The sequence below is a fragment of the Macrobrachium rosenbergii genome, chromosome 4, assembly GCF_040412425.1.
Source record: "Macrobrachium rosenbergii isolate ZJJX-2024 chromosome 4, ASM4041242v1, whole genome shotgun sequence".
NCBI classification, from domain to species: Eukaryota; Metazoa; Arthropoda; class Malacostraca; order Decapoda; family Palaemonidae; genus Macrobrachium; species Macrobrachium rosenbergii.
The window spans coordinates 10,450,276-10,475,728 of NC_089744.1; the positions used below are offsets into that span (position 1 = coordinate 10,450,276).

Genomic DNA, 25,453 nt, shown 5'->3' on the forward strand with positions numbered 1-25,453 from the left:
TTGATAATGTTCAGGAGCATATACACAACTCTAGGTTAAATCCTGCTGTTGTTAAAAAAAATGTAAGTGAGAAGACTCAGAGTCAATCAGCTTTAATTTGAAAAGACGGTGATTATTTATGAAAACACCTCCATAAAATAAGCATTCTGGTAGGATAAACGCTTGCATTGATCATGATACAGGGAGTGTGGTGGTTCACTATATTCAACTCGTAATGATGTGGATAGAAAAGATTTAACAGCTCCAAAACATACTGAGCATTTGTTTTTTTTAAACAAAACTTAAAAACTTCACAGATGGACAAAAGGATAAAAACAGTACCAGTAACTTCCAATTCAATATTATAATTTCACTTCCATTCAACATTCTCATAGAGTATTAATGGCTTTACTTTTTCCAGTGGACAGCCAACATATCCAGCTCACACCAGGAATGCTCCTTTATGAAAGGTGCTAGTATGCTTGTAAGAACACACTTCATATTCAAACTGCCAACTGCCATTAGCAGCTTAGAAAAAAATTTACAATTTAAATTTTTTTTACCAATTTCTAGTTTTCCGACCAGCCAGTTCCCTCTGATATAATAACGAGGTATGAATATGTTGCAAAATAAAATGCTAAGAGAATATAAGCAGTAAAAAGACTAAGGTCATTTTAATATAAGTGTGTGATTTGTGTGCAAGTAAATGAAGCATATTTTCCTTAAACTGCTCCCATAAACAACCAATTTGTCATTCCTACAAAAAATTTAGTTCATTATTGCTTACAAAAATAAGATGGTTTTGATATGAAAAATATTTTGATAATTAGTTAAAACCAAATGACCTGCAACACAAAAAGATCAATACACAGAGATACTATACCTGATGTCCAGTATGCCTGCATTGGTTGGGAACTGTTGCCTAATGTCTGTGAGATTTTTCTTATGGCAATAGGCATATTTTCTTCGACCAAATGAAGAACAGTAAAGTTTTTTGGAGAATCATTATGGGCAACAATGATCTTCTCCATATCCAGCACTTCTAACTGTGAGAGCACTTCAGTTACAGGATTTTTTATATGTTGGTTATTCCTGGAATGAAAAGAAATACGAGTAATTTTCAATTCTTATTAATGAAAGCTAAATTACAAATAAACATATACTGACTTAATAAACACTTTAATAACATAGAAATTATATTTTCATAATAAAATTAAGTTTCATATATACTTACCAATTAATTACGTAGCTATAGTTTTTAACTCTCGTGGCAGCTTTTATTTAAAAAATCACACTCAAGAAAGAACAACAGTGTGTTCTTAGCAAAGATGGGCACCCAGTACTAAAGAGGAACTGGCGCCAGGGGCATAAGAGCGGGCGATGGGAGCTCTATAGGTTGGCGCCGGGTACTAAGAGTGCTAAGCTCCCAGGAACTGGTGTCGGGTGTTTGGGAATAGGCGCCGAGAGAACAGGAACTGGTGCCAGACACTAGATGCCTTTCCAGTGGCTGTCTGCTGATGTCTGGGAATGTACTACAGGTTCGAATGAGGGGACGACTACCAGTGGACAAACTCCACTGACCTCCCTTGGACTTCCGGTATGCCTCCTCCCAGGTTTAGGAGAGTCTGACTAGGACCTTCGTCTAGGAGAGTTGGTGGGGCGAGCAGCCACCTCCTCCACTACACATCCATCAACACGCCTTTTCAGTGACAGTCTGTCAACAACTGGGAATGTGCAACAGGTTTGACTGAGGAGGCAACTACCTGGGAGACTTCCCACCAGCCTCGATTGGACTTTCAGTATGACTCCACCCAGGTTTTAGATGAGTATGATAGTGACTTAGGGCTAGGAGAACCAGTGGGCTAGATAATCACCTCCTCCACTGTACAACACTTCACTGTTACAAGGTTAATATTCTGGTTTAAGGAGAACCAGTGGGCTAGATAATCACCTCCTCCACTGTACAACACTTCACTGTTACAAGGTTAATATTCTGTTAAACCAGACACAAAACTGGAAATGGCACGGGAAGGAAGCGACGGAGCCAGGCGTGGGAGCAAGTGGATAAAAAAATAGGAGGGCTAGTAGCAGGAGAAAAAAATGGTGAGAGCTGCCACCAGGCGCTGGGTGCTCTGGGCTGGCGCCAGGTGAGCTGGGCACCAGGAGAGCTAGTAGCTCAGGAGCTACAGGGCACTCCTGGGCAATTGTAGTATGAGCTGGCGCCAGGTTAGGTGAGGTCAGGTTGGCGCTAAAAAACGAGGAAAACTTCACGATCTGCGTGTCATCCTTGCGCAGGGGCCATGCTGATCTTCTCTGTATTGTTCTGATTTTAGTATATGTACTGCCAAAGCAAGTACCAGAGCAAGGTCCTCGGCTGTCGAGAATGTCTTCTCTTCCTAAAGCTCATTGCAACCAAAATACTAAGCACAATTTCTCTCCTACTACATTCCTGCTCTTACACTTTTTCAGTTCTGTAGAGGAAAGTGTGATAAGTAGATGTTTAATCTTGATTGCAAATTCGCCACAGCAGTGAAAAAATTGATGAACTTGAATCAACTTAAAAATAACAAAACAAGGAAAAACTGATCCCAAAAGCTTTCAGCTTGAAGGCTACTCGAAAAAAGTGGTGATACTTCACCGAAATCCAGTTATAAAACCTGAAAATAATGAACAAAGCTGCTGAAGCTGCTGCAAGTACTCGATGTTTACATCAAGCAAGGAAGAAGCAGAATGAAGTTGTCTGCTAAGTTGCTCCTTGTACTTCCCTTAGTGGGCGGGACAGGTCACCTACACTAACAATTGAAGTGCTACTGTGAATTTTGAATTTAAGCTGCCGCGCTAGTTAGAAACTACAGCTATGAAATTACTTGGTAAGTTTACTTATATAAAACTATATTTTGTATAAGGTAATACACACAAGGTAATTTTCTTCCAGGAACAAAAACAAAATAAGTTGTTAATGATTAAATATAATAAAGCCTATTAAAGATTCACGTGCTGCAAGCCAGCAAAATTACAGCATTTAGAAGCAATCCTAGTTTTTCCTGCATCAGCAATGAATAACATACTGGAACATTTAATGGTATGAAAGTCACTACAGTGGACCCCCGCCTATTTGCGGTTCCAGATTCGCAGCTTCCCCTATTCGCGGATTTTTCTGCAGAACATACATACTGTACACATTATTAGCGGAAAATTCGCCTGTTTGCAGTATTTTTCATACAGAAATATTCACTAATTACTATATTTTCATACCATTTTCGTGACTAAATGCAGCTTCTGTGATAAAACTATTAAAATACTCAGGTATAAGCATTTTTAGAGGGGTTTTTGGTGTCTGAACTATCAGATTAGGCAGTTATAAGTGGTTTTAGAGGGGTGTCAAGTATTTGTGGATTTGAGCTATTCGTGGGGGATTGTGGTACGCATCTCCCACAAATACCGGGGGTTGACTGCATATGAGTGATATGTGTCACTGAAAGTGATAAGTATTTACTCCAAGCTATGAAAGAAAGGGGTAATTTAATGTCTCATTAACTACAGTAATGTCATGTTTACAGTATGAGTAACTGGCAAATGTGGCATCATGGGACCCTAACTGAACATAAATGCAGACCCTGTTTGATGAGAGTTGCATGCATTAACTGAAGAGACAGGCACTGCAGTTGCCAACAAATGCTCCCAATTGCAATTCCTCTTCAGAGAACTACAGTTCAGCTCAAGTTACACTTCTACTGATAACAGGATAATTTTCAATGAACAACATCCACAGTTGTTTTTCCTACTGACAAATTCAATACACTGTCTTCTTCATGAGTATGCACCATAGCAAGCTACGGAGGCATCTGGCAATTCCACAACATAGCATTGTAATGCCCCTGTGGTTAGCAAACAAGCTGTTGGCAATGCTGCCTGCACAGCAAAGAAACTAAAGATGTAATCACATGACCAAATGCATGTTTACCAATGAATGTTAATTTAAAAAATATTATTCTACTGATAACATGCTGCAGCACATTCACTCCAAAAACAGTGAATTTAAATATCAAATTATCTTTGTGGATTAATAATTGTGCATATTTGTGAAAAAGTGATTATCTATCTACTAAATTTATAATTTGCTCTTACCCTCAATGCTAAATTCCTGAAGAAAATGACAATAGCTGCTGCTATGGTGTTCTATTTATTCATATTTACCCTGACCACTGTTTCAGCGTTTAATTTACAGCTATCATCTGTGCTTATATTAATATACAATGGATCTACATTATGGTATATAAATAAGTACAGTAATAAAAAAATTAAGATTACAAATAAGGATCCAAAAATGAAAGTCAACACATGAACCTACAAATCAAGAAAATTTGAAAATTAACAAGAGAAACATCACTGGAGACAGCTCTGGTAGGTCATCCATGAGAATCCCAAAAGCCTGCAGCAAGATCTGCTGAATAGGAGTTAGTTATAAATGATTTGTTTAACCAGACCTTAAAAGGGTTCTTCTCGGGCTGGAAATGCTGAACAGGAGGGCACAATATGAGGACACTTGAAAACATTCCTCACAGGCTGCTGTAGTGTGATGCTCACAGCTTCAGCAATCATTAGCTGTCCATAGCTCTCTTCTAAGGTATCAACCTTAGTATCTCTGGAGGGCTTTGTTATGTATATCCATAAAGTGCTGCTGTGTGGCCCAGTTATTGCAGTGAACTTGTAATTGTCTCCAAAGGGATGTGTTGTCATCATGTGGCAAACAAACTTATATAGAGGGGATTGGATGCCTCTTCTGAACATTTAAATTTGTTACTGCCTATCTTTTTTACATTCTCAAGACTGAGTGAACGGAATTTAATAATTTACATGATGAACATTTTCAACTTGAAGCAATTTGAAAGGAATGAGAACTCTGTTAGGCTTACTATTACTAGAATAGTTAAATAAAATCATTATGGTAAAAATAAAAGGGATGAAAATGTTCTTCCCAAAAGTGATGCTGTGTAGCCTATATGAATACAGGCAGTCCTCGTTTATTGGCGGCGTTGGTTGACGGTGTTTCAGTTTTACAGCGCTTGACTAACGGCGTCATTAACCAGATTTTTGGCAACAGTAAGTGATTTTCAGCGTCGGTAAGTGGTCTATCGGTGTTGACAAGTGGGTTATCGGTGCTGATAAGCAGTTTAATTGCGACATCGTAAACGCCATTTATTACCAAAATTATCAGCGATTTTCGGTTATCAGTGCTCGGCCAGGAATGGGACCCAGCCATTAGTCAGGGACTGCCTGTACACTGATGTTAAATGGTGGAAAAAGCAAATTTCTAATTGATAATCCTGTCATAAACATAGCTAGGAACTTGAGATAGACTGATTCCCTTTTTCCTACACAGTTCATTAAGCAAAGAATCACCTTGTTCCTCCAAAGAAAATTTATTCTACAGTAACAAATACTGAGCTTCAGAGGAGTGGTAGATCAAGTGTACAAATACTGTAGTGAAGGAAGGAAGGAAACACTTATTCCCAGAGTATTTCTGAGAGAGAGAGAGAGAGAGAGAGAGAGAGAGAGAGAGAGAGAGAGAGAGAGAGAGAGAGAGAGAGAGAGAGAGAGAGAGAGAATGAGAGAGCTAGCTCTTTCTCCCTCTCTTTTGAAGCTGAAAAATTGACTCATTAGGAATTAAGTGTTTCCTCTCTTCCTTCACTACTTGTACACTCTTGATCTACAACCCCTTTGATACTTAGTATTTGTCACTCTTGAATAAATTTTCTTTTGGTATTCCATTGTTACTTGTGTCCATTGAATATATCATTAACATTAGTTATTCATCTGGTAAATGTGCTTTTCAGTCATGTGTTTACAACTTGACTGACTTTGTTTCAAAAGCAGCTTTGCCAAGTGCTTCTCATTTGCTAAACAATGGAATATTAACCAGGTACAATTTTGAGTTCCCAGATGCCATTTTTGTTTGCTGTGACGTGTACTAGAATTCATGAAAGTCACAGTACCATCCTGTGTTTATTAAAATATTTTGAAAAATCAATAATATTATTAAAGCAAATGATAAAATTACTTACAAAAAACTGACATACGGAGCAGGTAGACAATGAGAAAGTGGACAAGACTCTTTGGGATTGATTTGTGATAGTTTCTGAAGGCCTAACAGCAGCTCAGGATCAGATCCATTGACCCAGGTGTAAACAACATCAATGGGAAGACCACTTGATATTCTGGAAATAAACAAGTTGATTTCAAAAGGGCATTTCAAAAAATTTCACTAATCAATAATAATGAGATGTAAGCCATAATACCATTTCTCTTTCATATCAACTAGTTTTTCATCATCAGTCATCTCCACACTAAACTTCCACACACCTTGAAATTGATTTCCATTATACTATGTTTGATTTTAATATTCACTATCAAAGGAACTTATTACATGAAATAAATTTAGGGCAATCTATATTTTCCTACATATACAAACCTGAATTTATATACCAAGCACAAGAAAAGTAATAGCCATTTCCTTGCTAGCAAAACCTAAATCTAATATGAATTTAAACAAGAGAGCAATATATGATATTATTTGATGCAGATAACCTGCAACTAATAATCATTACAAAACTCAAAGGCAAAAAACCTCAACAAGAAACAGATGAATGGGTAAACAGAACAGCTGTTCAAAGAAAACAACCCTGTGCTTATAACTGTCTGACGCAAGAACAGGTACTTATAGCAAGTATTCAAAGTTGGTAAACAAGGAAAACAGAATACAATGGAAAACAGGAAAATGTCACTTCTATTCATTACAAGGGTAAATAATGAAGCAAATAATGTTAGTTAAGGACACATTAAGGAATGAAAGTGTCAATAATTTCATCATATTTCTACAAAGTGAGAGTGCAGGTGTTGTGTAGGACACCATATACAATGAGAACAACCAGTTCCAAAAACAGATACTTGAAAATCAGGCTGCATGCTCTGACAGGTGGAGAGGGTGTCTGGAGGTTGCTGCTACTGCAAATTGTGCAATCATACAATATTAGGTTTGTGCTGAAGCTGTTCAGAAGACTGAAATGGAACCATCAGAAATGCAGCTACCAGGAGACTGCAATGGAACCTTCAAAAATGTAGCTGCCTTGGAGATGTCAGCTTTAATGTTTGCTCCCAGGGAAGTTCTGAAAGAACTGACAGACCTAGGAACCAACTTGACTGCAGTAAGTACAATGCAAGTTCTTTGAAGTTACATAGTTGAGAATAGGCTTACTAAGAGAAACTATAAGGTATACATCCTTTGCGTATTTTCTAAATGTAGATAAGGCATCTGTTTCCCAGGCTTGAGGGTCTACGGACAGCAAATGCTGTTACCAGGTTGTTGTCAAGAGGCATAATCACTTACTAACTGGAAATCTCTTGGATGTTTCTGTGGGCTTCTGGAGAAAGAGATCTTATTCTGCCTTTCTTTCCTGGCAATTTTATCTAGAATTATAAATGCACAGTGAGTGCTCTCCAAAGCTCATTAGTGGTGCCCTTCTCTGGAAGGCATTAAGACAAGTGTAAGAACTTCATAATTCAATGAGTATCCTGCTGGTAAGATCACATTCATGTAATTCACCTCTAGATACAAGCAGACAAATAAGATAGACATATAATCCCCAACCTTTCCCTAGTACAGCTCTGCTGAATAATATCTGACAATACCTGACATCTGTAAAGCAATCCTGGAAGAAAAGCCTCTCTCCATACACTAATGGCACCTCAACAGATGGGGATGGTGAAGCTGAGTTGGCCATGAATTAACTTTAGGTGCCTTGGTAAGCAGGCTCAACCAATATGAATACTACTATACAGTACTTGGGTTCTGGCCCAGTCCTAGGCCAGTCACCTGTCAGATCAAGCTGAACAAAGAGAAGGTGCACATGTCCAGGCAGCCTAACTGGTGATGCAATGCATCTTCCAACATAATCCAAGGGAGCAGAACACCATGAACTTTCTATTCAGCTGTGCAGCCTGTCTGGAATGTATCTGACAGAGTTAACATCATAGCAAATGGCCCACTCACTCAACTGTATTGCCAGTAAACACAGAACAAGGAAGACCATTTCCCCTTGGTTGCTGACATATGCCATGTGGTGGTGTTGCATATCAACACTGCAGAGTAAAGCTTGCAAGGTCAGGAACACTGTTCAAATTTCCAAGACAATGAGGCTTACAAGAAGGTTGTACACTGTCCACACACTCAAAGTGCCTAGGTCCTTCCCGTGCATACTCCAACTGTCCTTCCGTGTATCCAAATCCAAGTACAGAAGGATTTTCTGAAGGAGGAAGTTTTGGAGAACTCCAAGGAGGTTCCAGTCATTATACCATCAGGCACACTGATGTGTAGCAGGATCACTGGTAAGCAGACCAATTTATTAGTTACTGGGGGAGCATTGCCTGTGAGACACAAGCCTCTCCAAAGACAATGGGTGACAGAGAATGACCTGCCAAAATTGAAATGGTTATTGCTGATGAGACAGGAACTACAATGACACCTTCCTCAACTTGCTGATCTTGAGTTGACTCTCACCGTTAACAAGCCCAGAAGCATACTCAGATACTTTATCCACCACTTGAGCTGGTAATATGACTTCACATCACAAATCAGTGGAAATATTTTCAGGAACTGGAGACCAGATGAATGGATTACTGTATCTGGAAAAAGGCATCCTTCTGGTCTACAGAAAGCATGAAGTCACCTTTCTGATGGAAGTGAGAAGTTGACAAAGAACATAGAGCTTCCACCCTGAAAAGGACTCACTTCTTCTGAGGTGAGAAATCAATGGCCAATGTTCAGCAAAGATCTTCAAGCATGGCCCTAATCTCTGTGCACACAGCTATAACTGAGTGATCCTGGTGATAGGCTCAACTGGGAACTGTACAGGAGACTGGCAGGCACAGGGGATTTTTCCTTGAAGGATGGTTTGTAACTGCCCTGGAAGACTGAGAATACCCAAGTTTTGCTCCATATCACTGCCACATTGCCCAACAGCATGATAGGCAACTCCTTACTTGTAGCAGCCAAGAAGGGGGGCTTCTTTCCTTACTTGACTTTTGTGCCAAAGCCTCAGAGACAGGTTGCAAGAGCTGCAATACTGTAGTTCCTGGCCATTTCCAGAAAAATTTTGTTCTCCTGATCATAGTTTAGAAGGGGCCTGATATTTTCAAGATGCCATTGTCCTAAGTGTAGCTGCCCTAAAAGGCCTGGCTGCATCCCCTTCAAAGAACATGAATCTTATAAGGAAACTGCATGTTTGATCAATGTCCTGAGTCTGAGCAAACCTATTCTCCACCGCTACCTCAACCTTGCTCTTCAGAAAGAGGAGAAACCTATTCTCCACTGCTACCTCAACCTTGCTCTTCAGAAAGAGCTTAAAACATAATTTACCAACATGTTTTCTAAACGGCTTTAAGAGGAACTTCAGCATCCTTTCTCTCAACACCAACAGCTTTGGAAACTGCCTTGTCCTCTCTGAAGGAGTCAAAGTCCACTTTTTGGGTCAGAGGTGCAGCCGTGAATTTTCTATGAAAGATGCCACTGCAATGGGCTCCATAGCCTCTGTTTTGCTAACTCTTACTCAGGAAATCCAAGCTGATCAGTCTTAGCATCAAAAGAATAAAAAGAATTCAACATACAACAACAAACACAAACCAAAGTTCAAAAGTCGTTAGCAAAGTTAGACAATCCATATTCTGAATTTTCAAACAAGAATAGTAAATCAAAGTCCAGCAGCAGAGAGAACATCTTGAACTGCCGGTGACCAAAAAAACCATAAGGGTCTACATACGGGTGAGTAGTAGTTACCCCAATCCCTCACCTACCTGCCACCACCTAGCTACCTTGCTGAGAAGCTTCAGTGACCAAACCATCACCAAAAAGCATCTGTACTCTACTCTAACAGGAACAAAGTGTTTAAGCCACAAATGTTGGATCCTTCCTAAAAATTTGCCATTTTCTTCATATACACATTCTTAGATCTCCCTCATGAACAAAGGTGATAATTTTACAAGAGAATCACTATTGAAAGGATGGGTAAGAATCCTTGAAAACAATATTCTGCATTTCTAAAAACGAAAGAGACATACATAAAAGATGAATGCAGGCACTTACTGGTTTAAAAGATTTTCTCCTTTGATATTGTCGGTAAACACATTGAGAGTTCTGTATGCTGCTAAGTCAACTTGATCCTGAAAAAGAATAAAGTATAACTACTGTACAAAGAAAAGTAACTTAGAAAAGCAGTATTTTCATTCTTAGTCTACAACAGATGCACAGTTAGTATAGCAACAATCATAAAAGTTTAATACCCTATACTTACAATCCAATGAGCACACCAAAAGCCTATGGCAAACACTGACAGAAACACAGTCAAAACCACAGCAATTAGTGGAGGTGGATGTGTGATTGCATCCAACAGTAGTCTATGGCACATCTTATGAAGGCCTCTCATGGTGTAGTACTTAAGGATCTAAATTGCGTTCACACCACGTCATGGGCATTATCAATCTTTGCTCTGAAATGTTCAACAAACGAAATACATAGAGGTACAGTACACACTTAAAACAAAATTTAAAGCATGAAATATTAAATTAAAATTGAAATGAAAAAGATACAATAAAATAGAAGCATTCTAGTTAAGAATATTTGCTATGACAAGTTAATTTAAAAATAAGTGGTACAGTAACATTGTATTCTTGAATTTATTTAATAACAAATACAGTGAACTTTACCAGGTTGGGCAATTCTTGCTTTCTGAGATGTTTTGCACAATTCTGACATTTAAGTTTATAACATGAACCTTACTTTCTTTTCTGAGTGAAGATTAGGCTAGAAATAATGAGAATTCACACTGGGTAAATACTCAAGTCAAAGCGGCATTTGCCAGTTATTGTACAAAGCCCATTTCTTGCATACAAAAAGGTCCAAGATACTTTAATCCTTAAAACTGGCAAGATGTTTTGGCTTGACTAACCACCAAAGAAAGTGCTTATGTCTGTTGAGTGGGGGGATTCCCCCCACCTGTCCAGCTACCACAAACTAAACACCTTGCCAAGCTTCAACAACCATCTCCAACTTATGCTGAGGAACTATGCTACATGAAGGTAAGGGTTTGTATTTCCATGAGAACAAAGATGGATGTAGTATTTTTAATCTATTTTTAGACATCTAAAAATGTACATGTTACAAGTCCTGAAGTGAGAAAACCTGGGAAAAAATTTGCTGGCTGCTGCACCCTTTTCTAAAGCTCTCCCTTGGCCCCTTTCCTATTTGTACCAGTTGTGACTACAAGAAACAATGACGACTCTGTGTACATTGGACTAAAAGTGTCACAGATCTTGACTGGGGACTTGACAAAGGTTGTGTATTGATCCACCTCCTCTCCTCTCCTTACATCAGTAGGGCAAGCGCCCAAACTACAGGCACAACCTTGAGCTGCCAAGAGTAACACCAAAAGCAATCAGAGGATCTAGGCTAACCACAACAGTACAGAAGTGCTCATAAAATATGAATTTTCATAATAAAATTTATTATCTGGATAGTTACCTACTGTCAAAGATAGCTTATATAGGTATCTCCTTGGGGACAGGTGGGTTGGCATTCAAATAAAAGATTGAATGGCTGCCGGGATGACCGTCTAGTACACCTGTTCTCCGCCAGGTGTGTTTTGAATGTTTTAACTCTTGTCAGAATTCTCTTTGGCAGCCCACTAAGTTATGGGGAAGCTGGATGGGATCTACTGTAACAGTAGGTAAGCATCCAAATATGACATTTTTATAATAAAATAAAGTTTTATATATACTGTACTTACCAAATAATTACATAGCTATAGTTTCTACTTTACGTGGCAGCTCAAAATTTGAAATTTGCAGTAGCGCTCTTTTGTTTTGGGCGTAGGTATACTGCCCCGCCCACTATTGGGGAAGAATAGGTACAACATAGCTAAAGGGCTCAGTCCGTTTATGCTCTATGTCCATGAGAGGGGAGGGAGGGCTCCGATCATGTAATTATTAGGTAAGTATATATAAAACTTTATTTTATTCTAAAAATGTAATTTTTATATAAGTAACTTAACAAAAAAAAGTATACCTTAGTTTTACCAGACCACTGAGCTGATTAACAGCTCTCCTAGGGCTGGCCCGAAGGATTAGACTTATTTTACATGGCTAAGAACCAATTGGTTACTTAGCAACGGGACCTATAGCTTATTGTGGAATCGAACCACATTATAGCGAGAAATGAATCTCTATCACCAGAAATAAATTCCTCTAACTCTTCATCAGCCGGCCGCGGGAATTGAACTCCGGCCCATTGAGTGACAGTCTGAAGCTCAACCGACTAGGCCAACAAAGGGTACAGTAACTTAACAAATAATTACATATATAACTGAATCCCACATTGATTGGAGGTGGTATGAATGGACATATACTAACCAAAAAAAACTTTGATATGGAGAAGAAATTTGGAATAGAAAGTTAGCTAGCATCTTGAAATGCTTGTTGTAACCTTACCTGGTGAGGGAGCAACAGCAGACGGGTACTGCCTCTGGTCGTAGCTCCTCTCGACCTGTAGCGGCACGGCGGTAGAGCCAAGGGTCGCCTGTACTTGAGTGGGTGCTTTGCAACGTAGGAGGTTAATCGCAGATTGCCAAAGCTTACAATCCAAAAGGGTCACATAAATATACTGTGTGTGTGCATATGCCCTTGCCCTGGGCGCAGTACAGTAGAACAACAAAGACCAGATAAAATCAACCTACACCACCATGAAATTTTAGCCAAAACCATAAAATACAGATTGGTGCCACTCACGATTTAGTGTTCACCAGACTTCCCAAGAAGTGCAACTATCTTTATTCAAAGAGAGAACATAGCCCTCCCGTTCTCTCTTTACAGCTCGCTTACGAGATGGGCGAGAATCGGTTTCCAAGGAAGCGCCCAGCCTTTTCAATGGCCTAGAAACTTTTGTAAAACAGCCACTGAGCTTCTTGGATGCAGGAGAGTCTGAATCACTTGATGATAGGGCAATACTATCGAAGTTGGGCACCTTGAACCAGATGACTTGGTAGAAAAGAATTTTTGCTCCTAAAATTCGACACCATCTGCCTATGAGCAACACATTCCCTGTGAACACCTATAGAGATGCTAAACACAATCCAAAACACAGCGCCTTGAACAACAACACCTTCTTTGTAAATACACCTCGAAGAAACTTACGTGCCTCAAGATGTACCGTTATGAGAAAAATGTCTCCTGAACATCCATCAAAACTTCCTATTGTTCTTTTGGGAAGTTACTGAAAACATGCAGGAAAAACCAAAGAGCATGGGGACAGACACAAAAGTCATTCATTCTCAATACGTCCAACATGGGGTGCCAATCTCCAGTTGCTTATGGAGCTATGAAAAATACCCGCTCCATTTACAACCTCCTTCTAAAGAATGAGATACTCCTGCTGGAGAAGACACAAAGGAACAGCTATGGGAGACTAAACCAGTGGAGGGGAACCTAAAAGGAATCATAACTCTCCTTCAGTGCCTCCATCACTTAAGGTTCTACTCCTAAGTCTCTCCAAACATGCCAGGAAGCCTGCAATTGGCCACCTACCAGAACCCTGAAGGCTGAACTGATCCCTGAAAGGTATAAAATACATCTTGTACTAATATATCGTCCCTTATCATCTCAGAGATTCAAACTTAGAGGCAACCCACAGGAGAAACCAAAACAGCTGCCATATCATGTGCAGCATACACCTTTAGTACGGACAGGAGCATAAGTGTTCTCACTTCTCCCATACCGAGTTAGTATAAGAAAGAGAACATTAGTCTGCAACATCAGTAACGGGTCTGAATGCACATGTTAAAAACTAATACTCTTTCTTGCTAAACTGCCCCTGGCACCAAAAACACATAAAGCTGGCCCCACAAACTCCCTAAGCTGGTACCACAAACACACTAAGCTGGCGCCTGAAGCTCTCTAAGCTGACACAGAGAAGAGGCAATTATACTGAGCAAAAGTTCAGTGAAAGATAAAAACTTCAACAATCCAAACAGAGACTTGTTTTCAGCATGTCCAAAGCACTTGCCAGTCTCAAGTTTGTCTCTTCAAAGTAACAAGAGAAAGGAAACTGAATTTTCGACAGAGGATGGTTTAAGCGCCAATTAAGCGCTTGCATCATAAGAGGCAGTGCTCTGCAACTTCATAAAAAACTAGACAACAAGCCCTAGCAGATTTAAAGGTAGCTTTGTGCGCCAGGGTATGAGAAAACTTATGAAACGCACTCTAATTGAAGGAGAAAACTTGGGTTCTCTTTCTTCAAATGCTTAAAGAGCACTGAAATACAGTACAGTACTGTACTTGAAGACAACTGAGACCTATTCTCTATGTGGCCTCTTTCCTCAACTAGATGAGGATACAGTGAAGTGCAATGCTCCAGCAAAAGCCGATCAAACTGAAGGAGATTCCTCTGATTCAAACTCTTCTTCCACCAGAGAGTGACAGTGAGTGACATGAGGCGACAGGGAAGTGTAGTCTGAAGTGACTCAGCTGAGTTGACACAAGTCAGCTGTGCAAAATAAAATGGGAAATGTTGGGAAGAGGGGGGAAGAGGAATTACGACTCTCCCAGTACAAAAGTGAGCCAACTGACTTGAGAGCATCCCCATATGACATTCCTTAGAAAGCTAAGTAGCTGGAATAATATCTAGCTTGGAAACAACTGAAGACACTGTAACCATGGTAGATTTGGAAAGAGAACATTAATCGAGGCAGAAGTACGAGATTTGCCAATAGCCGAAGAGAATGCATGTCAAGAATGGACAAGTGCATTTCAACAGAGAAAGAGGAACAGGCTAGCAGACAAGATTTACTGAGTCAACATAACATCAGAATAGTGACAATTCATTACAGACACATCTTCATTAATAACACTGTCTGGTGCTAACAACCTCATACTGGGTGCCGATGATGGTGGAAATCGCGTACATAGCAAAGATTAACATTTACCAAAACCATCTTTTGGCTAACGCATTACACGAGACTCAGAGCATGAAAAATGGAGAGGCAGGTGACGGAGGGCACAGAACCACATCGCCATGAGAACCAGCCCGGTTCCCTGGCAGCAGACTCTTCCAACTGTCACAGTGCAGTCCTAGGCTCAGGCTAAGACAGGCAAGGGCACCAACACCTTACCTCTTATAGAGGAATGCAAAATTGATCACACACTACACTATGGGGAGACCCAGACCAGTTCCCTAACCAATTCACACAAACCTTGTACTGAACAAAATAAGGTACATTATATGTCCTGTTCTAACTTCTCATTACACTTTTCTTGAACTGAAAAGGGAGTGAAAGTCAGAGCTAGAGGAAGTCTCAGTAATAACTAAAGCATTAGCAAAGGAGAAGCTTGGACTGAGCATGAATAACTATGGACAAAGGACCTGGAGAAGGGGAAGAAATGACAGGTTGGTGACCTGACCTAAGTTGCTTTCACAATCTATCTGCTTCCCTTCTCTTCCTATACTAACAAACTTAAACAGAAATCCCTAATTCCTCACATCTATCCTCAAGATCACACTTTATACCATTGTAGCCTGAGCAGATAGTGTATCTCCTAAAAAATCAACATCGTGCTAACACAATAACCATTCCTACAGAACCTGACGTTCTTAACCTTGATTCCATTGGAGGGCATCCTAAGAAAAATAAATGCACAGTATTGTGATAGCAGCAAACAGCCATGAAATACCAACAAGCACCTATACACAATGGTGGCAAGGAGAATTCTGGTGAGAGCTAAATCATTCAAAACACACCTGGTGGAGAACAGGTGCAACAGACAGTCATCCTGGCAGCCATTCAATCTTTTGATTAAATGCTGACTAGGCTATCGGCATAGAGATATGAGCTACCTTTAACAGTAGGCAAGATTCATCCCAAATAATAGAGCTTAAGTCCATGGTCTTATCATGACACTATAGGGTGCAATCCTTTCAGCTGGAAATAGGAGTAAATCTCGACTCCTTTACGGTATTTTTGGGGAAATTGATCACCTTTTGAAGAACAATGCTTTGAAGACAAACAGAAAAGTATTAGTGGTCTAAGTTCAGCATTTCATCCTTGATAAACCTGTCTGTTGAAGATTGTTATTGCTTCCCCTGACCAAGATTTTCTTGAGTCAAAATTTTCAAGAGAGCTAGAGCAATAAACATTAAAAAATGGAGTGAATCCACTCCTGGCCTCTCGGGCTTAGGTATTCCTGCTTCACTTGTTCAAAGTCAGTTTTGTGTTTTGAAGACTTCCCTTCTTGTGGTTCCTTTCAATAAGCAGCTAGTATCTTGAATACTAAGAGATTTTGGACTGATACAGAAATTTTGGTTGAAGTTCCCATGTTCCCAGATCAGAGATGAATTACTATTTCAAGTGAGCTGGGACAGAGACCACTCATGACAGCACACTATCTTTAGTTGCTCATATGTCTTGGCAGGGATCAAGAAAGACCAGATAACTCCTATCAGTTTTATTCATGATCATGAAATTATCAATATTCTTAGATTGCCTTAGGGTGTAATGCTAGGCGTGGCTGTGGCTCTATTCATCTCACTATAACTTGAGAGAGAGAGAGAGAGAGAGAGAGAGAGAGAGAGAGAGAGAGAGAGAGAGAGAGAGAGAGAGAGATGAGGAAGCCAGCAATCTATTGTATAGTGGCACCAATCAGACAGGCTCCACTCACAATACCAATAGAAGATGTCCCACTAAGCTTGGTACAGATTTGCTGTGGACTTACAGATGGTAACTGACATCCTATGTGCAACCTCGCAAGAAAAGCCTCTATCTTACTGAAGTGCAAGCAGATAGGGGTGATGCACCAAAATGGTTCAACTGACAGATACCACTTAGCTTGTGGCTGAGGAGCCCACAGGGTGATCCTGAGACCAAGGGTGACCAACACATGGTACATAAAACAATAAATCAGGCCAAACCATAGAACAGTGTAGGCACTGAGACTACTCTATAGGTGCTGAAAGGCATTTTCCAATGCAGCTCACAGGTAAGACACAAGAAACTCGAGCACTGGGAGACTGCTATTTAACTAAGGTGGCAAACAAGCTGACTACTGGTGTTCCCCAAACCTCGACCAGCCCTCCTGTCACATGCAGGGGCAAAGATCACTCCATCACCTACACCTGCCCTTGGTGACTGAGCTGGTATGTCGCTACATTCTAATGTACTGGGTTGACAGCTTATTGGCATGATGAGTTACCTACTCATGCACCTAACATAGCAATTGGCAGAAGGGGAGTGGGACTGTTCCCCTTTGCTTGTTGACATATGCTACCATGCTGTTGCTCAACAACAACACCAGTGGCCCATGAACTGACTGCAAAATGTCTGTAGTGCCAGAATGCTGCTCACATTTCAAGAATACTGATATAAAGGTGAGGGCGTCTCATGTCCACATCTCCAGAGCAAACAAGCCATTCAGATATACACCATCACCTCTCTTTTGATATATCTAAGAACATGATTATTTGGGGGAAAGGGGGAGTTCAGAAGAACTTCCACAAGGAGGTTCCTGTTGTCCAACCACCATGTAAGACTGTCGCTTCCCAGTTAGGGAGCACACTAAGTGTCAGATGATTGGATGCATGTGACCAGTGACACTTCTGACACAACTGAACTGACTACAAATGGAGTTACCCTTGAGAAATGAGCTTCCTCAGGGACAACAGATGACAGGTGACCAAGCATGATCGGCAAAAACCAATCTGATTAAACCTGTCAGGGCAGGAACTACACTGACATCCCCCTAAACCTGCTGATCCACAAGTAGGCAGGAAAGACTTGCCACTATTGTGTTGATCAGTATGCCAAGGTACTTAGTCCACTGCCTGGACTGAAGTTCCCAGCTTATCACAATCTCCAGATCCTAACCAAATGAGACCAGTTGATAAACAATCATTAAGATACAAAAGCAGATCAGTACCTAGTAAATGGGCTCCAGCTGACACCAGAGCAAGCACTCACATGAGTTCAATGCTCTAGTGCTCTGGTCAACAGTCCAGAGCACTAGAGCACTGAACTGGAAGACTGTTCCATTACAGATGAACCAGAGGTGCTCCTAGTCCCAAATCCAGGCTTAACCACATAGAACTTAGTTTGAGGTTAAAAAAAAAAATACTGTGTGAGGCATCACATGCATGCCTCCTTTGATGGTTTTACTAATTAAGTGCATCTGCAGACTGAAGTTCCATATGCTGCCTTGTTCTGTTTAAATTTATTATCTTAATTATAAAAAAGGAACTAATATAAATTTAACTTCCAAAATATATTCATACACAAGAAACAGAACTTTTCATTCTACAGTAGTATGCCAGTATTTAACAGAAAGTTTTGCATTAAATAAAGATTTAGAGTGCATATCATCATTTGGATAGTAGGAACAATTCATTTTCCATGCATAAGAGCAAATTTAGCATACAACAATATTTATGACAGTCTTAAGTGCATTTACTTTAAATTCACGTAATTTAATCTAACAACAAATCAGATATTTTTCATAACGAGGCTACAAATGTTTAGACGTCTTAAGTAATCAATCTTTTGAGGATGGGGAGAGGATGGTCAAAATCTGCCTGTGCCACACCACAAACCCTTCACAAAGCAAAAATGCTTATCAATAATTTTCTTAGATACCTCTGTATACCATTATACTTCAAGCTACATAAATGAATTTGGTCTTATTTTAAAGCTAATGAGTTGAAGTTCCCATGATATGCTTAAAAATGACAAAAAATGCAAAAATAAATCATGATATATCAGTGAAAATAGAATATATAAATTCTGCTTACAGTGTAGAAGTATAATCAATTTTCTTTCTAGAGATATGAAATTCATTACTATATTTCAAACATGTAAGATACCACAAAATGCATAAAAAAAATGTAAAATATACTTGAATGGCACAATTTTGCGAAGTGGAATAACGGTTTGTTGCTTTTAAAAAACCTTTTAAATCAGAATACTGTACTTACCAGTCTACACCGTAACAAATATCCATTAGTGCCATATTCAAACTTCGTTTTTATTACACTGTTACAATTTTGTGCCTTTTTAATAAAATATCTTTTGATAATAAGTAATGTAAGCAAAATCTCTGAGGTTGAAAATTGATGGCGACTAGTATCATCACATTCTCAAGGGATCAAAATAAATTCAGTTTTGAAAGCATATTTATTCATGCAAAGATACAAATTTGTCCTGAATTAGCCTGTACTGAATAAAATAAATTTTGATGTAAAGCTTAGTTTTCTAATATATCATTTATCAAAGCCCTACAATTAACAAAAATATAAAAAAATATATACACAAGGCAGCATATTGTGGTCTGATCAGCATGTGCACTAAATTTTCCTATATAATGAACAAAATATCATCATACAGTCAAAGGAAATAACCTTCATTGTTCAGTATGCTTTATTTCTTTACCTCACACTGACATCCAGGCTACATCAGTTTAAGATGCATCCCGGGTTATTTCTGGTAACATGAGCCCATTTTCATGGTTTTAATGTTTTCCTTGCATTGTTTAGGTTACAAATGCCAAATTATAGGCCTAGGCAATATAACTTTAAACTGGTCTTGCATCTTCCCAATCTTGGGCTATGCTACAATAGAATGGTATATAAAATTTCGGCCAAAGGAAAGGGGTCGAGACCTAAGAAGTCATTCAGTGCTGAAAATGAAGCTGAAATTAAAGGAAGTTTCAAGGTTTAACGTTTGCTCTGTAAAACAACTGCTGGGAGAGGGTGGAAAGTAAGATGGAAGAAAGAGAATATGAATGGAGGTACAGTAAAAGGAACTAATGATGTTGCTGCTAGGGGATGAAGGGACAATGCAAAAAACCTTATGTGATGCCTACGGTGCACCAAGTGAGGTGCAAGGTGCACGGAAAGCTCTACCCATCGAGGGGATAGAGCTATACGGTAGAATGGAGAGTGACGGCTCAGGACTCACTTGGAAGACTCAAAGAAGGGGGCATTTCCCCTGCATCCCTCCTGCCTCCTCCCAACCAGGTTAGGGAACAACACCTGAGGTTATGTTAAGTAAAGTTAAGTCTGGTTGGGTCACATTCCCTCTGAAATGGCAACTACAGAAATGCCTAGGCTACTACTGTAGCCCTCTCCCTTACGGGGCATTTTCTTTGAGCTATATATGCTATGTACCTAGGCTAGTGCGATTCGCTTGTTTTTAATCTTCCCTAACCAAAATATCAGGGTAGCCTAAGGTACTCCTACCAGAATTGTTGGACATTAACCAGAAATCATACTGTACTGGAAAAAAAAAAAAGGTAAGGCCAGCAACAGGCTAAGCATTATACCAGTTAGGCTTATCCTAACCTCGATAATAAAAAAAAAAAAAGGCTAAAACACAAGATAAAGCAATAGAAAAAATAAATGGTTCATGTTTCGAGAAATTCACGTACCTATTCTTACAATACAAAAAAATACACCAAACGGTTCATGTTCAGAGAAATTCAATTACGTACTCTTACAAAAACACAAATAATAACAAATGCAGTAGAACTAAGCAACAGCTTTGCATGGGGTATTACTTTGGAAAATGATTTTTCCTATAGTATTTTGGTTGGTTATCAAGAATTTACTGTTATTTTTTGTCCGTCGACTGTAATTAACCCTCAAAAGTTGTATGCTGGCCATCCTGGAATGCTATCACACATGTGCAGTGTTATTGGGGAGCTTTAGGTAAAAGGTGGAGTTTCCTTCACTGGGGGTTGGAATAACACGGCCTGCTAAGTTAGGTTAGGTTAGGGTTTGTTAGGTTAGTATAGTTCCTTTTATAATAGGTTTCCCTAGCCAATCCCTTCTTGAACACAAGGCTCCCTAATGACTTACGCATTCCATAACAACATGGCAGTCCTGTCTTTCTCCAAACGCTTTCTCCCCACCCAAAACCCCGCGTTCCCAAAGGGTCCCCAACCATGTTGGGTAGATATGAGGTTAATAATGATTGACAGACAATAAACACCGCCACCTCCTTCGTCAGCAACACTAAAAGTATAAGATAGGAAAAATCAATTTTCAAGGTAATAGTCCGTGCAGAGCTGTTGCTTGGATACACCATAAATGCTTCTTGTCTTGAGAAATTCATGTACGTATTCTTTAAAAAAAAAACAAAAACAAATAACCTGCTCCTACATGCCGGTTCTGGCCACCCTGGCAAAACAAGTTTGTTAGGACCTAACAAGAGCAGGTTAGTCATCCCTCTGACACTTGCAAGCACACTTTAAGAGCAACACATGTGTATCACAACACAAACAAGTTACACTGTTGAATGACAAACAATCATTCACAACGATTTAAGGTGATGTAATTACACGTAATAAGTGTTTGACCTCAGAACACCTGTCAGCACAGTGCATACTTATCACGCAAGTTTTGGCAGGAGAGTGACAGTGTAGAAATAATAGTGTTGTTTGCACTTTTTAGATAAAATCATGTTTAAGTGAACGAAAAGTCATATGAGTACAATGAAAATGTAAAAATAGACTATTTATTTATTACAATTTGTTTTTATTATGAATCTCTCTAAAGAAAATATTGAGTACATGAGGCACAAGTTGCCGTAGATTAAGAATCATTACTATGACGTCATATTGAAAACAATGGTCACTGAAATGCTTCTCGATGCCAAATACCATTTTTTTTGCGAGTTGTCCGATTGCTACGAAGTAGACCAAACGAAACTAAGCAAGTGAAGGGGAAATTAAATTGAAGATTAGAAATAAGAAAGTGAGAAGAACGCACTGAAAAATATGAAGTTTTACAATTACTGCGTGAATTTAATAGAAAAGGGTAGGAACGATACAAAACAACAACAAAAGAAAGCAGTAAATAGAAATGTGAGCAAAAACTCGACAAGCTGGAGTACAATGAAACAACAAAAGAGAGTAGAAAAAATTAAGTATCTTCGTTCAAACAGTGGCTGACGATGGAAATTTGCATGTAGAAATAACACACAGAGTGCAGGCTGGATGGAAAAATTGGAGAAAGATGTCAGGTGTCTTGTGCGACCGCAGAATCAATATAAAGATTAAGAAAGAGTATATAAGACAGTAGTGAGGCCAGCTTTGATGTATTGAGCAGAAACATGGCCAGTAAAGAGAGTGCAAGAGAAGAAATTGGATGCAGTAGAGATAAAAATGCTCAGGTGGGTGTGTGGAGTAACAATAATGTACAGGATAAAAAATGAAAGAATAAGAGGAACTATTAAAGTTGTGGAACTATCAAAGAAGGCCCAGGAAAGAAGACTGCATTGGTATGGCCATGTGATGGGAAGGAGGAGACATATGTAGGGAGGAGAGTGATGCAGATGGAGGTGCCTGCTGGGAGAGCAAGAGGAAGACCAAAGCGAAGGTGGATGGATGTAGTTAAAGATCAGAGAGACAAACAGTTGTCAGGGGACGGTGTGTTTGACCGAGCCAGGCGTAGGAAAGCTGTCAGAAACATCGACCCCACATAGAAGTGGGAAAAGATGCAGAGAAAGAAGAAGACATGATACGTAAGGAGTAGCCTAAGGAATAGCCTATGCACAGGTGTTAGTCCGTGGGATAAGAGCTGTACATGTGAGTCAAGTAATGGGTGTGAATATTGGGAGAATTACTGAAATGAATAGTCAATAAAAAAGCAAGAAAAAAACGAATTAAGCCACTAGGTAAACCAACATTTAAAACAATCACTCTTAATATTTTTTTTTTTTTTTCATGCATTAACTAATTTCCTGTAGTTATAGCTTTCCCAGTTAGTTTTCCAAGGCCGTGGACTCTGACGCCAGAGTGGAGAACTTGATGGAATAGGGATTGCAATGTCTTATACAGTAGGTGATGGCCCTATTATTGTAACATTGATATATTACCGGCTATATATTTGTACATTACCGTAAACATTTTCTATAAATGATTAAACAATTAACTGGTTGTATGACAAGGACCCTGGAATGAATATATTGAATTGAATATAGAACTTAGGCCAAAGACCAAGCACTGGGACCTATGAAGTCATTCAGCGCTGAAACGGAAATTGACATTAAAAAGTTTGAGAGGTGTAACAGGAGGAAAACCTCGCAGTTGGACTATGAATCGATTGTTAGGAGAGGGTGGAAAGTAAGATGGAAGAGAATATGAAAGGAGGCACAGTAAAGGAAACGAAAGGGGTTGCAGCTAGGGGCCGAAGGCACGCTGTAAAGAACCTTAAGTAATGACTACAGTGCACCACGTGAGGTACACTGACGGCACTAACCACCTACGGGATAGACTGAATATAGTGAATGACTTTCTGGATATCCCAAACCCCATGATACATATTGTGCTTGTGTGTTCTTTTGTCTTCAAAACGCCATGTTATTGAAGAGTGTTGCCGTTCATATAGGCCCTATGTTTCTGACTGTTTGAATGTTGTTGGTTACCACTCCTGTGATAGTTTTATTTTATCCATAATCATTTTGGTATAGGCATGTAATCTACACTTATTATCCGTAAGGCATTTAGGTAAGAAATACTCAGTAATCTTTTGGGAAATTGTTAGCGAGCGTCATTTTACGACCCCTTTTTCTGAAGGCCGGAGTTTACGAGTATTATTATGACCTGCCCGTTTGTCTGGGTGCCTGTCCAGAACATTACAAATGTAGCGTTTCACCAGCGTATGTAGCTCATGTAATGTAGGAACCCAGCTTTGGATATTAACTGCGTCAGGGAAGGACTTGTACTTTTTCGTGAGGTAGTAATACTGTATGGGAAAACATAATTCCATTGGAATTGTATCATTCAATCGTCTACCAAACATCTTGAGCGAACTGCAGAGTTGTACTGTGCACATGGTAACATAATCCTTCGCTTGTAGACGGACGTACATGAAAAAATTGTGTTGGCGGATACATCTAGTTCAGCTATGTAAGATGAATTTAGTGTACTGTTGATTGAAAGGTCGTCCTGTTGTCAAATCCCAAACGTAAGTATTCAAACGATTCCTTAGAACTGAGTGTGGTTTTGACAATCTGACAATCCTGCAATAAGCAGTAAAAAAAATAAAAAGCTCATCAAACAGTTTGCTAAAAAAATTGTTTTTTTAAATCATTATGAGAGAGAGAGAGAGAGAGAGAGAGAGAGAGAGAGAGAGAGAGAGAGAGAGAGAGAGAGAGAGAGATCAAAATAAATTCTTTCAGGACAGTTTCTTTACAAGAATTCCACTACTTTTCTTTGTCTCTTAGTTTCTTTTCTCTATCTTTTCAATCTTTCCTTCTGTCAAGGCCTATCGACTGCAGTGATGTGGTAGTCAGGAGTCTCTCCTCTGGACAATCTTCTTATTTCCATTAAGTGTTCCTTCTCTCGTAAGAGGAACACCAATCTTCTTCCCTTTATGGGACTGACCTCAGTCTTTTTACGACTTTGTACACGTCTGCCTACAAGCCTCCGTGAGGGAAGTTCTACCTGATACCAGGGACCCGAAGCATATTCATAACAATAACTGGTATACTAAGTAGTTGCTACTCCTCTTTCCTTGCATACCTCCGATATCACGGCTTTTGGATTCTTCACAATCTTTTTGGGTCTAGCCTCGGGTCTCTACAGGATGGCTACTATTCTTGTTGTAACTTCAGTTGCCTGTCGATTATCGCGCACTGTCCTTGCCCGTCTTGTGCGCATGCGCACTTATGCTGGTTTGCTCATCCACATGCATTACCTGTGCCTGCATGCTGCATGTAATTGTATGTCTGTGCTCATGCCCTGCGTGCTGGTGCTCTTACCCGGATGCCACATGTACTTGTGCACTGTCCATGCTCAGTGTTTGCTACCTGTGCCTCTATGTGCACTGCACATTGTCTAGTGTCTGTGCTTGCGACTACCCGAATCAGTATGCTAAGCAGGATCGGATACTATGCATGCCCATACTTCCTGTACGTGAGCTTGTATATGGAGCTTCCATACATACTTCGTGCCCCTCTGTCACAGCACTAGAGCTAACTCATCTATTTCACTACTTCTGTGCACATACATATGTGCTTTAGGATAATGGTTCACGTTGTCAATGATCTACTCTGTCATGGTTCTACACCTGACATTAGATTCGAGCAGTAGTAGCCACAATCACGAGAGCTGTCCAGGGTGGGCTGGTGTGTCAAACCGAATGACTTCCCTCTGGCTCCCGAGGTGGTTTGCTTTCTCACAACATTCCGTCATAGAACGTGCTGAATACTGTTGTTTTCTGTGTAACTGCCAGCACACTAGCAGTAGTTCTGGTTCTCTTAGGATGTGCTTGGGTGTGAACAATCCCACTCGAGGCCCTCTTGGGTATGTTCCAGCATGAGAATGTGTTTTCAGATATTAATATCTCACAAATGTCTGAGCAGTAGGCCTAAGGCTCGCGGTCTTAGGG

At 39.7% G+C, this 25,453-nt stretch overlaps 1 protein-coding gene and 1 non-coding gene across 3 annotated transcripts in view; both read right to left on the reverse strand.

The window, feature by feature from the left end:
* Positions 1-21,471, reverse strand: part of Gnptab (N-acetylglucosamine-1-phosphate transferase subunits alpha and beta) — a 78,195-nt gene extending 56,724 nt beyond the window's left edge. Inside the window, exons 1-5 of one of the 2 annotated variants that reach the window (XM_067090043.1) lie at positions 21,400-21,471; positions 10,326-10,520; positions 10,118-10,194; positions 6,045-6,197; positions 863-1,071 (exon numbers count right to left, since the gene is read on the reverse strand). In XM_067090043.1, the coding sequence (XP_066946144.1) occupies positions 863-1,071; positions 6,045-6,197; positions 10,118-10,194; positions 10,326-10,457 (571 nt within the window). In that variant the 5' untranslated portion in view covers positions 10,458-10,520; positions 21,400-21,471. Of the gene's footprint in view, positions 1-862; positions 1,072-6,044; positions 6,198-10,117; positions 10,195-10,325; positions 10,521-21,210 lie in introns of both variants that reach the window. The other variant, XM_067090044.1, reaches the window with a different exon arrangement.
* On the reverse strand, positions 2,231-2,336 carry LOC136838393 (U6 spliceosomal RNA). The gene has a single exon (XR_010852973.1). It is a non-coding gene; the product is annotated as a U6 spliceosomal RNA (small nuclear RNA).
* Positions 21,472-25,453: the final 3,982 nt, after the last annotated feature.